Below are 13,352 nucleotides of genomic sequence, written 5' to 3'. Positions count from 1 at the left end.
ATATTTCAAAATAAAAATCCCCTTTCATTGCCAGTGTGTAGTCCCCAAACCTATAACTCTGATTTCTGTCCTTAGATTTCCTCTCTTTCTGCATTTCTATTCCTCTGTTTCCCTCTTTTTCCCCTGTTGGTACTTTTGTTATTTACTGCAGCTCAAGGTAACTGGGCCGTGCTGTGATTGAGCAGCTGCTTTCTCCATGCTTGAGCTTGTGTTTTATAATGCCACACGCCAGGGGCAGACCTGATGGATCGGTTCATTTCATTATTGCCATTTAAAAGACTTCTCTTCGCAGGAGGAAAATGAAGGAGTGGATGGGGGGGTTGGAGGGGTGAGTGGAAAGGAAAGAGGCGAGCAAGAGGCGAGGCGGGGGGAGAAAGTGGGGAGTTGGCACGGCTGACAAAATGTCAAATCAATTGCCATTCACTCAGTCGAGGGCCTGCCACTCCAACGCTCCTCTGTTCTCCCTGGTTGGCATTTCATGATTTGCCCTAGTGTGTTTTACTCTTTTAAAACGGAAAGGCTATACTTACAATGACCAAACACTGAGGAAAAAAGGAGACATGGTGTGAAGAAGATGAAGGGAGGAAGAGAGGGAGGAAAAAAAGGAGACTCAATCTTTCAAGAGAGAGGATACTGCAAACGGAGACATCTGTGAAGGCGGCAGGTGCACGGCCCTGATCATAACTGACACACTTCTTTATTCCCTGAGAAATGTGACACAGACTTATGTGTGTGTGTGAGAGAGAGAGTGCCTAATGACAGGAGAGTGTAAAGGCCATGGTGTAGCGTAAACAGACAGGGGGAAAGTCAATTAGCCCCGTGCCCGGGGATCAATGATGGTAATGTGACCAACCCACACAAAGACCAACCCCCCTTTCCTGTTTGTCAGTTCATGTATGTGTCTCTGCCTTCAAGTGAAGCCTGCCAAAGAGTGGGGGGTGGGGGGCTGCGAGTGTGTAATTAGCAAGACCCGCTCTTGAGATGGAATTGATGAGTGTGAGTGTGTGTGTGTGTGTGTGTGTGTGTGTGTGTGTGTGTGTGTCTGTGAGAGAGAGAGAGAGATGGGGAAAGGGGTGAAGATGTGACTGGAGAGGCTGAAAGCAGGTCATGTCACAGCAGGTGGAGGTTGGCCGATATACACAGAGCTGGTGTGGTGGATGTTGTTGGGAGAGGGCAGACAGGAATCAAGGGGTAAGTCATGGGCAGGAGGAGAGGTCAAGGTCCAGTTGAGTCAAGACAAGGTTAAACAGGGGTATGATCGATCGGAGACCTGGCTGTGAATAGAATTTGAACACGTCCTGCCAAGCGGTGTGGACTTAAAGCCTGCTCAGTGGGAACGTGGCACAAGTGGTGGCAAACCGAGGTGGAAATATTGGAACAAAACCCATCATACAATTTTAAAAGTATGACTTGAATGTTTGTAGATGAATGCACTGCAAATGGTGCACCTTAAAATCCGATTGACAAAAAACAGTCCTTAATTTAGTACTGAATCAAATGATTGTCAATACATGGCACAATAACTCCAATATCAAGGCAAATGCGACAGTCAAAAAAAAAACGAGAATGTTAACTTACTTTGGATGAGAAAGAAGCTGGTAGAGAGCGTGCTTGTTGTCATCCAGACTGGTCATTGCCACCAGGAAACACTTAATGACCTCCCAGGCCTGTCGTCTGTAGTAAGGCTCTGTGTTGGCACTCTTCAGACAGTCTAGCGCTGTCTCGATCGCCTTTGGAAAGAATTTACCAGACAAATCTGAGATAAAAAAATCTTCACCATTTGACAAGTTCCTATGCTGCAAAATGCCAAAACCCCTAAATGAGTATAAAGGGAATTAAATCGCGATATACGACGTTATGTGTGATAAATTTGCAGGACGTAACACAGGGCGCCATCTGGCCACGCAAAGGTCATTGTCGTTTCTACATTATGGGCTGACGAGCCACGGCAGCCAGACACTAAAAAACAGGGAGAAAATGGACTAATTAATGCCACTCAGAAGAGAGGGGGGAGAAGATGAGGAGGACGCAAGAATAGAGAGATGGAAGAGGGCACAGAGAAAGTGAATTGTAGACCTGTCAGTGTATTAGGATATCAGGATATTTCTCTGAGGACTGAACCTCTGACAAGTGCTCAATACTAGTATTTAAAAAATAAAAAATAAAGTGAAAGGGAAGAAGATTTTGAATGCAAACTAAAACCACCTTCCACTTACTGGAATATATTTCTGAAGTTGTCTGTAAAAAATCAGTATCAAAGCGCAAAAAAAAGGGAATTATAAAAGAGCTTAAAGGGCAAAGGAAGTAGAAGAAATTCAGTGATGTGCATCTCAAGTCTCACTTTTCTTCGATGTCTCAATCTACTTTTCAGCACTTTTAACCATCTCTCTCTCTCAATGTGCCATCTAAATGTATGGATGTGTCAGGAGCCCACTAGAGATTCTTGCCTTTAGCCTGTGCATGTGCTGGTGCAGTATGTGAGAGTCTGTGTGTGTGCTGCCAAAGCTCATGATGACGGCAAACACACAGATGGATAGCCAGAGAGAAGGAGCAGCCATTAGTGAGAGTAAATAATGCCGTCATGGTGGCCCACACTAGATTGATGATTACTGACTGGGGATGAGGAGGAGAAACAGGAGATGAATTTAATTACCTGGAGGACACACACACACATCACTCTCTCACACACACACACACACACACACAACACCCTGACAAGGACATATTGTTCTTAGTGAGGCACAATAATGAGGAATATCAAGCCCTTCTACGTTTAATTATTTCCTTCTCAAACTGAAATACAAAGGTAAAAAGGGATACAAAGTCAAAATAGTAGTTTACCTTCTCCATCGGTAGCTGTATAGAGGCCTTGCAGTCAGTGAATTCGGCCTTGATGCTAGGCCCCTGGACCTCAGTCACTACATAATGCAGCCGCTGAGACTCCTTCAGCATCTTCCTGTTGCTGCCTCCAAACTTTCCCAAAACGCGGTAGGCTACATGAGAGATGCTCTCTGCTGGGTTGCGCAGGGTACGCCACAAGGCCTGCAGCACAGGAAGAGAATGGGAAAAAAAGGTATAGGCTTCAGTGTTACAGGAAATATGAGAATAGGGGAGTACCTAACCAGAGCTGACAACAGTCAAAACTTGGAAAACAGATCATATTCATTATTGCTACACTACACTAAATGAATATAAAAGGCTTAGAAAACTAGAAAGTGTCTGTAGGTTTATAGTTACTGTATGTTGAATGCATTGCAGTTAAAGTCTTATTGTAATATCTATCAATTTTGCTGGTGAAAAAGTTAACTTTTTTTTTAACCAATGCTAACTGAGTTACTGAAATGAAAAATATGGACCTTGGTGTTGCACATGCGATTCAACCTACAGTTTAGCAGTATTGTGGTGAAGAGGTACATGTGTGAAACTTTCAGTGTATGTTATGTTGATATTGCCATTTCTAGTATGGACCCCTATAGGGTAGGTATTCTGAATTATAATAATAGAATGATCTAATGAATGTATATGAATGTGGGACATTTCGACCAGGAAGCTCAGTAATAAATGCATGTGGGCAGTGCAACAATTGGGCATGTTGAGGACAACCCTCACCTGCATGAGCTCTGCCCTAACAGGCTGAATGTGGTCGTAGAGGAAGTCAGGCTGGAGGTTGTCCACACAGAGCTCCAGGGTGCGAAGGCCCTGGCTGACCAGAGTCTGAGAGCCATTGAGGGCAGACACCAGCGGATCCATTAGCATGGGTAAGTAGGGCAGCAAGGAGCTCAGACGCACGGGCACGGTCAAACACAACTCCACAAATAGATCCTTCATGTGCTGCTTGTGAAGGCCACTCTGCAGCATGTTCAGACCTAATGCGATGCAAAGGAGAGATTGGAAATTTGGCAAGAAGGTATTAGAGAGGAACAATTTTTTACACATCCATCAAATACAACTCATCTTTAATTGTGAGTAATGGTGGGTGAGACTTTACCTTGTAGCAGGTTAGGGAGAAGAGGTAGGAACTCCTGGTATAGCAGGTCATGGCTGCCTCCACCAATGGAGCGGAAGAGAGCCCGGAGAAGCAGGAAGTAGTTATAGGGTTCCTTAGCTGATTGGGCCAGCTCCATGGAGCTGTTCACAATCTTGTGCAGGTGTGGCTATGGGAAACAGGGATCGTCATGTTATAAAAAGACAAACAAAGATCAAATAAAACAGAAAAAAATGCACAAAAACAGCCACTTACCTTGAGCATCTGCTCATTCTCAGCAGCAAATAGTGACACTGAGCCAAAGACTAGTTTGAAGAGCTTGAGATAAAGGTTTGAGAGCTCAACATTAGAGCCCATCTCTGGCAGTCTCTCAAGAAGATACTCCACCAGGATGGTGGCAAATAGAGCAGACGTTGACAGGTTGGCCAGGAAAGAATTTGCAACAATCTGGGAAACAGAAAAAAAGAAATGGTCTTGAAATGGAATAAAATATTATCCATAACCCATTACAATACAAAATACCCATTTCTTGTTTATATGCGAGGTGGCATGTACCTGCAGTGCATAGTTCTTGGAGATCCTCTCCACCATGTATGGCACAGTAGTCTGAAAAATCTCCTTGAATGTGAGGGGGTTCATCATGGTGAAGACCCCGGCAAAGTGCTCCAGAACCTCTTTCTCCTCCTTCATTCGAACTGTCTGACAGTTGGCCACTCTGATGTACGTCTGCTGGTTATTGGCAACCTGTACCTGGTCAGGGGAAACATGCACGGTTACACCGGGCTGGTGTTGTTTGTTTGTTATTCTATTCATCAGAGCCATGTCTTACTGACAAATGCTAATTTGTTAGGAATTAAATATGTACATGCATCTCCACAAACACAATTTAATTTTTGTTTATCATCATTGCACAGATAAAAATACTGATACTCAAGATCTAAAGTTGTACCTGGTATATGTCCAAGGCCTGCATGGCGTATTTTACCAGCTTGATGTAGATTTGTGTCTCCTTTGGCTGAAGCTGCTTGTTAGGAATGAACTGAGCCTCTGGAATGAGTCAAAAAATCAAAACGAGAAGTTCAACAGTGCAGGTAGGTAAGTGGCCATCAATGATAGATATGAAAGGATATGCAGGACAACTAGCTAGATGATTTTAAACAACATGTCAAATCCTATTATGGAGGTAGAGTGCAGATCAATGTCCTCTTACCTCCTGGGGCCTTGCAAGAGGTGATACCCCATGTAATCGTCTTCACTCCACACACCAGAGTCTTGACTAAGCTGCGGCAGTCCGACACCTGAAACGTCTGCTTGTCTTCCTTCTCACCCGCTCGGTCAAAAGATGTGCTTGGGGGTGGAGGCGCTGCGGCGACGGGCGTGGGAGGAGCTGGAGGTGGAAGGGCAGGGGTGGTGGATGGAGTGGGCGTGGCTGGTACCCCGGGTAACGCCACTGGGTCGACCACACCCATTTCTGACTGGGGCTTGCACTTCTTGAAGATAGAGACGAGCTGGTAGCGTGCAATGGTGTGAAACTTGAGCACAAATACCTGATTTTTTTTTAAGGAGGAAAAGAAAGAAGAATTAACCCAAAATGTATTTACCAATGTGTATGAAATCGGCGTATTTTCTCTAAGCTCTGTGCTGCATACCTCCAGCATCCTCATCAGGATGTCCCGTCCATTGCCATTCTCCTGCTCCGACTTTGAGCGGATGCAGTCTACGAGGTTGAGCAGCAGCTTGCAGGACATGGTCTGGATGTTACTGGGAAGCGACTCGTCATCAATGTTCTTGGCGAAGAGCTGCACAGCTAGGGATAAATCCGTCAGTGGCAAGTTCTGACGAACGTGATGCACCAGGTCCGCTAGTGTGCTGTAGGCCAAGGGTCTGGAAAAAAAAAACATGTAGCATGTAAAAACAAAATAATATTTCAAATTTTGTATGACTTATTAGTGATGAAGATCAAAATGGCTGTGCTAAAGTGTAGTGACGTTTAATATAAAGTAATGAGTGACACTGAGTCCTGCCAGGTCTCAAGACAACTGACTTGTTTCCTCTGTAGTAATAATGTGAAATGACAGCTATTTTGTTGATGAGGTGAGTTTGGCATCTGAAGAGATGTTGTAATCGACCTAAGGGGGGAGGTGCAGGCAGCATGCCCTCACGAGATGCAGCTGTACATGACAACTTGACAGCGCGATCTCTGCCGCAGTGTTGGGAGTCAGCTTTAGCTGAGAATTTCGGCAGCTCTGAGAACTGGCTGATAAATATGCTAGGACACCTAACATGCCCCTGACTGAGAGATGAGCCCACAGGGGAGAGGGAGGGCACTGACACCACGGAGATCAAACTCACCTAAGAGTCTCCCGAGCAGTGTAACCAGAACCAATCAGGATGGCTTCATCAAAAAGTTTGTCCATACAAGGTATAAACTCTGCAACACAAAAAAATACATGATTGTCATGACATGATTAAAATATTTTAAGATGTTTTTAAATGTTTACAAAACAAGAAAATAGTAAACATACAAAAATATTTTAAAATAATATTGTCTTATCAAAAATAATAAGTATATCACCACTACAACAACAACAACAATAAGGTTTAAGTGAAATGTCACTGAAACCTTATTGTTGTTAGATAGTTTTGTCAGTTTTCTGCGAGTCCAAACTGACAAACCTCTTCCCCAAGATTAGAGGAATCAGTGAGAAGGCGCAGAAGTATCTCAAAGTATAACGCAGAAAATCATCCAAAATGTGCAGGTTGATTCCATTTCATTCAGTTTCACTGTTCACTGCTGTCGACAAATCAAAATGAAGCTCAATAGCTAAGGTTGAAAGCTGATAAAAATGTATTTCAGAAATGTCACGTGAAAAATTTGTGTGACTTTGCAAGAATCTAAGATTGATGTTTTGACCAAGAAGAACACATTAAACTACAGTTGACTATATAAAAACCGAACAAATTCCCCAAGCCTTCCCACTTTAGCACTGGGTTATCTGCATTAGTGCGTGTGCCTGTGTGTGTGTGTGTGTGTGTGTGTGTGTGTGTGTGTGTGTGTGTGTGTGTGTGTGTGTGTGAGTTTCTTTGTGTACTTACGACTACGTAGATCAGTTGTGAGGATGTGCTTGGCTGCGATGAGCAGTTCCTTGCGCAGGTGAGCAGTCTCAGAGGGGCAGTTTGTGAGCAGCTGCAGCATTCCTTTTACCATCTGCTGAGAATACTTGCCTACCAGGTCCTGATAGGGCAGACACACACATATTACATGAATCAAATTCATTATTTAAAAAAACAATTACTTAAATGACCGTAAAATAAGTGAATCTATGTGCTATAAAAAAATATCTATATATATATATTCAAGTCAATACCAATTCAAGCTAAATGTTTGTCCCAGTAAATAATATTTTCTATAACAATTAAATTCGTCATGCAGGGTGTCTGTAACAGAACAAACAGTAATCCAATCCCACTCTTTATTTCTAGGTGGGTTAGAAGTTTTTTGATATGGTATTATCAGTGCTTTCTGATGTTTGTGGCAATAGTCTCAGTTTATAATTGGCTTTTACACCGCTCCTGAATTCCTGCACAGTCAATGTAGTACGAGATATCTTAAGAGAAAGCTATTTGCGTTATCCATTTTCTTATTCAATGTGAAAACTGAAAGTCAATAATAAAAAGTCCTAATTAAAATGTACAAAGTGTATGTTTTATCTTCATTCCTCCCAGAATTGGTGTCCTCATATCAGTGAGCACATTATGTTACACTGCTGCTTCTTCCTGCCAATCACCTAATACTCCCAAGAAGAAACGATATCTGGTAAACAATCCTTCAAAAAATGTCTGCTTGATTTACTTCATCGTGTATTATAAGGATCTTTGCCAGTACCATAGTTGAAGTCATACAAAAGGATGCTTTTCAAAAACAAACAAGAAATGCTGTGTATATACATCACACATTGCAAAATACTGGTGAGAAAGTACATGCAATGAGGCAAGTGAAAGGCTTAGATAAATAGATAACAACTTTTTGCCATCAACCATCTAACAGCTTTACCTGGTAGATTCGGATGATGTAAGCGAGAAATGACAGAGTCTTGATCTGAGCAGCGATGAAGTCGGCATACAACTCCTTGTTATACAGCTTGTGTTGCCTGCAAAAGAAGCATCACAAATGACACAGAAAAGGCCATTTAGTTCCATCAAAGACATTACTGATGGTGTATACCTGTCGTATGTGGAAAAAATAGGGGTTGAACTCTACAGGGGTTACTTGTTTTGTTTGTGTCACAGCTGTTATTCCATTTCGGTAGGAAACTCCTTCTATACCTGCCAGATATTTTTTTTCTACATCCACTCTGTTCCATTCACTTCCTAGAGAGCTTTCACCTCCTGCTAAGCCAATTTCTACATTTTAACTCCCGAATGCGAAAAAGTGAAAAAATTATTTGTTAAAGGCACACTTAAGACTCTTGTCTCAGACACACTTGCCCAGCCGACATACATGTGTGCCTGGGACACACGTACACAGATGCAACTCACCTGGCCTGGGGAGACACCTGGAGCATGATGGTGTTCATGATGAGCGGTACAAACTCTGACACCACATTGTGAATGTTCAGCTTATATAACTGTGGGAAGAGAACAAATACACATGCTCAGTTAATGCAAAAAATGGACGTCCTTAACAAACTCTTCGTTAGTATGTGGATCTTTAGGGAAAATATGCTTAAACTTCCATTTATTTGAAAAGAAAAGTTGATATATATTTTCAGTGTCAAAATCTTGGTTCTTTCCCCCTGAAAAATAGCTCTTTTTGTTGTTGCAAAAAAGCAGATAAGACATTAAGCAATAATTGAATTCCCTTTTTCTTGTTATTGAACCACATTACCTACTGTTTGATGGGTATATTTAGAGAAGTTCAGGAGTATGTCACTAACCTGGTACATCAGCACCACTATGATAGGCAGCTCTGCCAGCACCTTGAGAGACAATGAGCCCCGTGGGATGATGGTATGCTAGAGGTAGAAATAACAGAGAAACAGGAGGGGGGGATGTCAATGTTGGGACTACACAGAAGAAACCATATCAAACAAAGTAAAACATTGCTTCAGTAAATGAAAAGTTATGACAGAATTGTGCCATTAATCAAACTTGATAATACAGTTCTACTTCCCATGGCCACCTCCTCCATGTGCTTAGCGGGGATTCTCAGATCTTATCAGTTTTACTTTCAGCGTCCAGATTGCTCAATAGGTACATCAACAAACACACAGGTACATACACAGACACACTCACAGACACACATGTACCTTTGACTGGACTAAAGAGTATCGCTCTCATCACATCACCCATTCTAAGCACAAGTTCCTGCCTCTTCTGAAACATCTTTTATTTAGTTAAGGACAATAAGGTGAAAAAATGTCAATGTTTTGGATGCAGTCATCCTTAAATGAAGTCCAAAATTCCATTTAAGGAAAAAGAATACTCAAGATACCGATTCCTTAAGTTCCTAAATGAGACAAATTCAGTGCAGCATTGTGTGTACTGCAAATTCACATGTTTTACTACAACTCTAAATTGAAAATGGATGCTGAAAGAGCATATTATACTTCTTATGCATTTTCTGTTAGATTTTTAAGTGAGAGGGCATTTTTGTGGTCTCTCCACTTAGTTTGCCATCACAGTGTACTACTGCCATCCAGAGGTTACAGTCAGTACTGTCTATGTAGTATAGAGTTTAATTAGTGAAGATGCACAAACTATAAGTCAACAAACTTTTGGTTAACTTACTGTTCTGGTTTCGCTGTCTTCCCTCTCAGGTGCAGTCTTCACTAACACTGATGTGATCATCCCTACCATTTCTGGGGAAGGAACCGTGTTGTCTGCTATCACCTGTGGGTTCTCAAAGTACCTGGCCTGGTGGGGGGCAGAAAGAGATGGTGTGGAAACACAAGAAACAGACAATGTCAAGTTTCTCTGTGCTTTCAGTAAAAAAAAAACACCTCTTCACTGAAAGCAAAGCCATCCAATGTGCAGGTTGTACTTACAACAACTTTGGGAAGGTCCTTGTAAATCTGCTTCACAAAGTCCAAAAAGTGATGAATCTGAGAAGAGAGGATTATGAACACCATGTTAATCCAAGAATTCACAAACAGTTCCAAGTATTCCATTACTTATTTATGAAGAATAATAATGTGTCCCTTTAAACATTATACAAAGAGGAAACAAAACAAGAACCTTTCTCTTACTCCATGTGCTCAGTGGGGATTCTCAGATCTTATCAGTTTTACTTTCAGCGTCCAGATTATTTCAATAGGTACATCAAGACATGCACTCACACAGACACTCACAAGCACTCTCACAGACACGCATGTACCATTGACTGGACTAAAGAGTATCGCTCTCATCACATCACCCATTCTAAGCACATGTGCCCTAACTCACAAAATGCAGTTTTAAGCAATATGGCTGAGATTCTCACCTCCTGAGAGATTGGAGGCCGGAATTGTTTGTGCAGCTCGATAATGATGCGAAGGCATATCAGCACATTTTCCTCACTTTCAATCTGTGAAAAAAATAAATAATCAAAAACATGAACGAAAAATTACCACACAAAGGCTCCTGCTCTATGAATGGAATAACTACATAGAAAACTAATATTTCATTCATTTTCATTTTCCTTTATTTATTCTCGAAAGATCAATTGAGGGTTACCCTCTTTTACAATGACGTCGAGACATATATATATTTGTTTTCCCATTTACCGCAGTAAGTTGTAAATTCACCTTTTTCCTTATACAATGTATCTGCACCACAGATATGAACCACAGAAATGTTATAACATCTTAATAATTGTCTACCAAAACGCAAAACAATAACTACCACACGCAAAATACTGAGGTGTTTCAGAGGTGGTTAATGTAAACTTTTTCAGAAGTAATGTGCATTCACCCTCTCTTCTTTGGACATTGACTGGCAAAATCATCTACCAATGACAGAAATACTCCCAAAACAGTTTTGAGGTTACTGAAGGATGCAATATAATAAAGTTTAAAGCGGTCTGTTGTACGAGAAGAGGACACAATACCTCCAGGAACCGGAACATCACAGACAGGACATTTTTGGTGTGTGGACGAAGGTGTTCATTTGTTGGAATGCGGTGGATGATTTCCAGAACCAGCTTCCTCAATTGCTGAAAGAAAAGGGTAATATTGTGAAGGAAAACAGCTTTGTGTACACTTGCACCATTCATATGATCTAGTGATTGTGCTTAAGTAATTCATTTATCAAAATACACTTTCACGAAAAGCAATAAAATTTTTTAAATTTATATTTTTTATAAAAATCTTTTTTTTATTATAAATAAAAGGTGGATGTACAGTATTTGATTCTAATCACAGCAATAATATTTCTAAGACTGGAGTAAAGCTACTCAATGTAACTTTTCTTGAGAAGTTATTATTTAGTTATTGTGAATTGGTGGCTGTGGTAAAAACTCCTGACCATTGTCTTTAGACTCATACCTGTGTGGGTTTTTCCTGAAGGAATTGCACCTCTCCATCCTGAAGAAACGTGAGGAAGCGAGGGATGATGTGTTCCAAAAAGGTGGAGTACTGAGGTGACGACGTCACATTCTGAAATTGACAAGTTCAAGACTTTTAAAGGTCATGTAACAACTACTTATCTCTTGCACCCGGTTTGCGGGGCTGTGCAAATTTCTATCCAAGTTTTTGCTTCTGCAGGCTTATTTAACTGCATCAACGACATGCAAAAAGACATGATTAAGTTATAAATCAAAATCATTTAATAGATTGAAATCTATAAAACTTCTTAAAAGTCATTATAATCCATCAGCAGAGACAAAGGAAATGAGTCCCTTCCATCACACCCTAATCAAACTATTCATCAAACTTACCTCAAAGTTCTCGCTGACCTCCTGCATCATCTTCAGCTTGGTTTCATCAGCTGGAAGTTGATGAACAGAATGTCAACATTAATCAAACTTGATGACACAGCGTTCCACTTCCCTTAGCAACTCCTTGTGCTGAGTGGGGATTCTCAGATCTTATCAGTTTTACTTTCAGCGTCCAGATTATTTCAATAGGTACATCAAGACATACACTCACACAGACACTCACAAGCACTCTCACAGACACGCATGTACTATTGACTGGACTAAAGAGTATCGCTCTCATCACATCACCCATTCTAAGCACAAGTGCCCCATCTTACTGGAGCATGATTTATTTAGCTGACACTAAGCACAAAACAAGTTTAATGCAATGACACCGTTAATTAAACTAATTAATATGTCTAACAAGAAACATTAGAAGACTCTTTTTGGAGGTAACCCTAAACATAGAACAAAGTGGGTCAATTTACTGGCAAATAATTAACAGTAAATCTACATTTAATTGATATTATCTAAACTGCTTCTGCCACTTTTCAGACATCAGAAGAAACAACAGGCTAGATTACTGTTGTCTAGAAACACACTTTAGGTGCTATGAACTTACGTGTGTTGGCGTCCGTGAGGGCTGCCACAAACTGCAGGTACTTCTTCATGAGTGTAGTTTGGTCGACCACAGTGGGGCTGGGCGCAGGCACAAAGGCCATGGTGACAGCCGGGACCGACAGGGCTGCTGTTGGGGAAGGGGCCAGACAGCAGTCTGCAAAGAGCTCACTGTGATCTCATGTATACTGCAGAAAAGAGACGAAACAAAACAACCTAAGTCGTTCATCTAAATAAAGAAGAAATTAAGTTATAATGTCTGAAGACTAAGTAAGAGTTGTTACGAGGAAATACCTTATATATTACAGTCTATGGAAAATACATACATACGTACAGTGTTGGACAAACAAACCGGTGATAGTTACAACCCATGATACAAACATGCCCCTGAACGGGCGCCCAGTGATGACATCATTAAAAGCGTCAGTTAGCATAATTGTTGTTGTTCACTCCGATAGTATTTGTAAACTAAATACAGGCTTCTCGCCGTCAAAATAGAAACTATGCTGTTACTAAAATGCTTTGCACGTTTATGCAACCTCTAAATAATTCCCATGAATAAACACAACGATAATTTTGCAGAACTCGTCAGCAGCCGTTAGCTAATAAGCTAGCTTCGGAAAGAAAGAAAGCGCTCGCGCATCCCCATACGTTGAACTCAATTAGAAAATATGAAGAAAATAAACACAAGCCAAGGGGAGAAAACACCTTTTCTCAGACACTTACCCGTTTAAAAGCAGCTTGTATACAAGGGCTTTAGAAAAACACCTAATATTTTGCCAAAGTTTATAAGAAAAACTGAAGCATTTGCACTCACCCAGCACCGCAGACAGGAAATTGTCGCTATGTATCCGC

The 13,352-nt window shown here is 41.2% G+C and overlaps 1 protein-coding gene across 1 annotated transcript in view; it reads right to left on the bottom strand.

The window, feature by feature from the left end:
• Positions 1-13,352, bottom strand: part of trrap (transformation/transcription domain-associated protein) — an 81,902-nt gene extending 68,550 nt beyond the window's left edge. Inside the window, exons 1-22 of the mRNA XM_080048559.1 lie at positions 13,315-13,352; positions 12,502-12,685; positions 11,901-11,950; positions 11,509-11,619; positions 11,073-11,177; positions 10,467-10,550; positions 10,033-10,089; positions 9,776-9,901; positions 8,923-9,000; positions 8,525-8,613; positions 8,040-8,136; positions 7,082-7,220; positions 6,338-6,416; positions 5,635-5,869; positions 5,196-5,532; positions 4,935-5,032; positions 4,541-4,735; positions 4,241-4,432; positions 3,989-4,154; positions 3,610-3,866; positions 2,842-3,042; positions 1,579-1,730 (exon numbers count right to left, since the gene is read on the bottom strand). Coding sequence (XP_079904685.1) covers positions 1,579-1,730; positions 2,842-3,042; positions 3,610-3,866; positions 3,989-4,154; positions 4,241-4,432; positions 4,541-4,735; positions 4,935-5,032; positions 5,196-5,532; positions 5,635-5,869; positions 6,338-6,416; positions 7,082-7,220; positions 8,040-8,136; positions 8,525-8,613; positions 8,923-9,000; positions 9,776-9,901; positions 10,033-10,089; positions 10,467-10,550; positions 11,073-11,177; positions 11,509-11,619; positions 11,901-11,950; positions 12,502-12,601 — 2,948 coding nt within the window. The 5' untranslated portion in view covers positions 12,602-12,685; positions 13,315-13,352. The remainder of the gene's footprint in view (positions 1-1,578; positions 1,731-2,841; positions 3,043-3,609; positions 3,867-3,988; positions 4,155-4,240; positions 4,433-4,540; positions 4,736-4,934; positions 5,033-5,195; positions 5,533-5,634; positions 5,870-6,337; positions 6,417-7,081; positions 7,221-8,039; positions 8,137-8,524; positions 8,614-8,922; positions 9,001-9,775; positions 9,902-10,032; positions 10,090-10,466; positions 10,551-11,072; positions 11,178-11,508; positions 11,620-11,900; positions 11,951-12,501; positions 12,686-13,314) is intronic.

This window comes from Ammodytes marinus (genome assembly GCF_949987685.1).
Source record: "Ammodytes marinus genome assembly, chromosome: 20".
NCBI classification, from domain to species: domain Eukaryota; kingdom Metazoa; phylum Chordata; class Actinopteri; order Uranoscopiformes; family Ammodytidae; genus Ammodytes; species Ammodytes marinus.
Note: the sequence above shows the minus strand (reverse complement) of the source record. Positions and strands in the feature narration are given on the sequence as shown.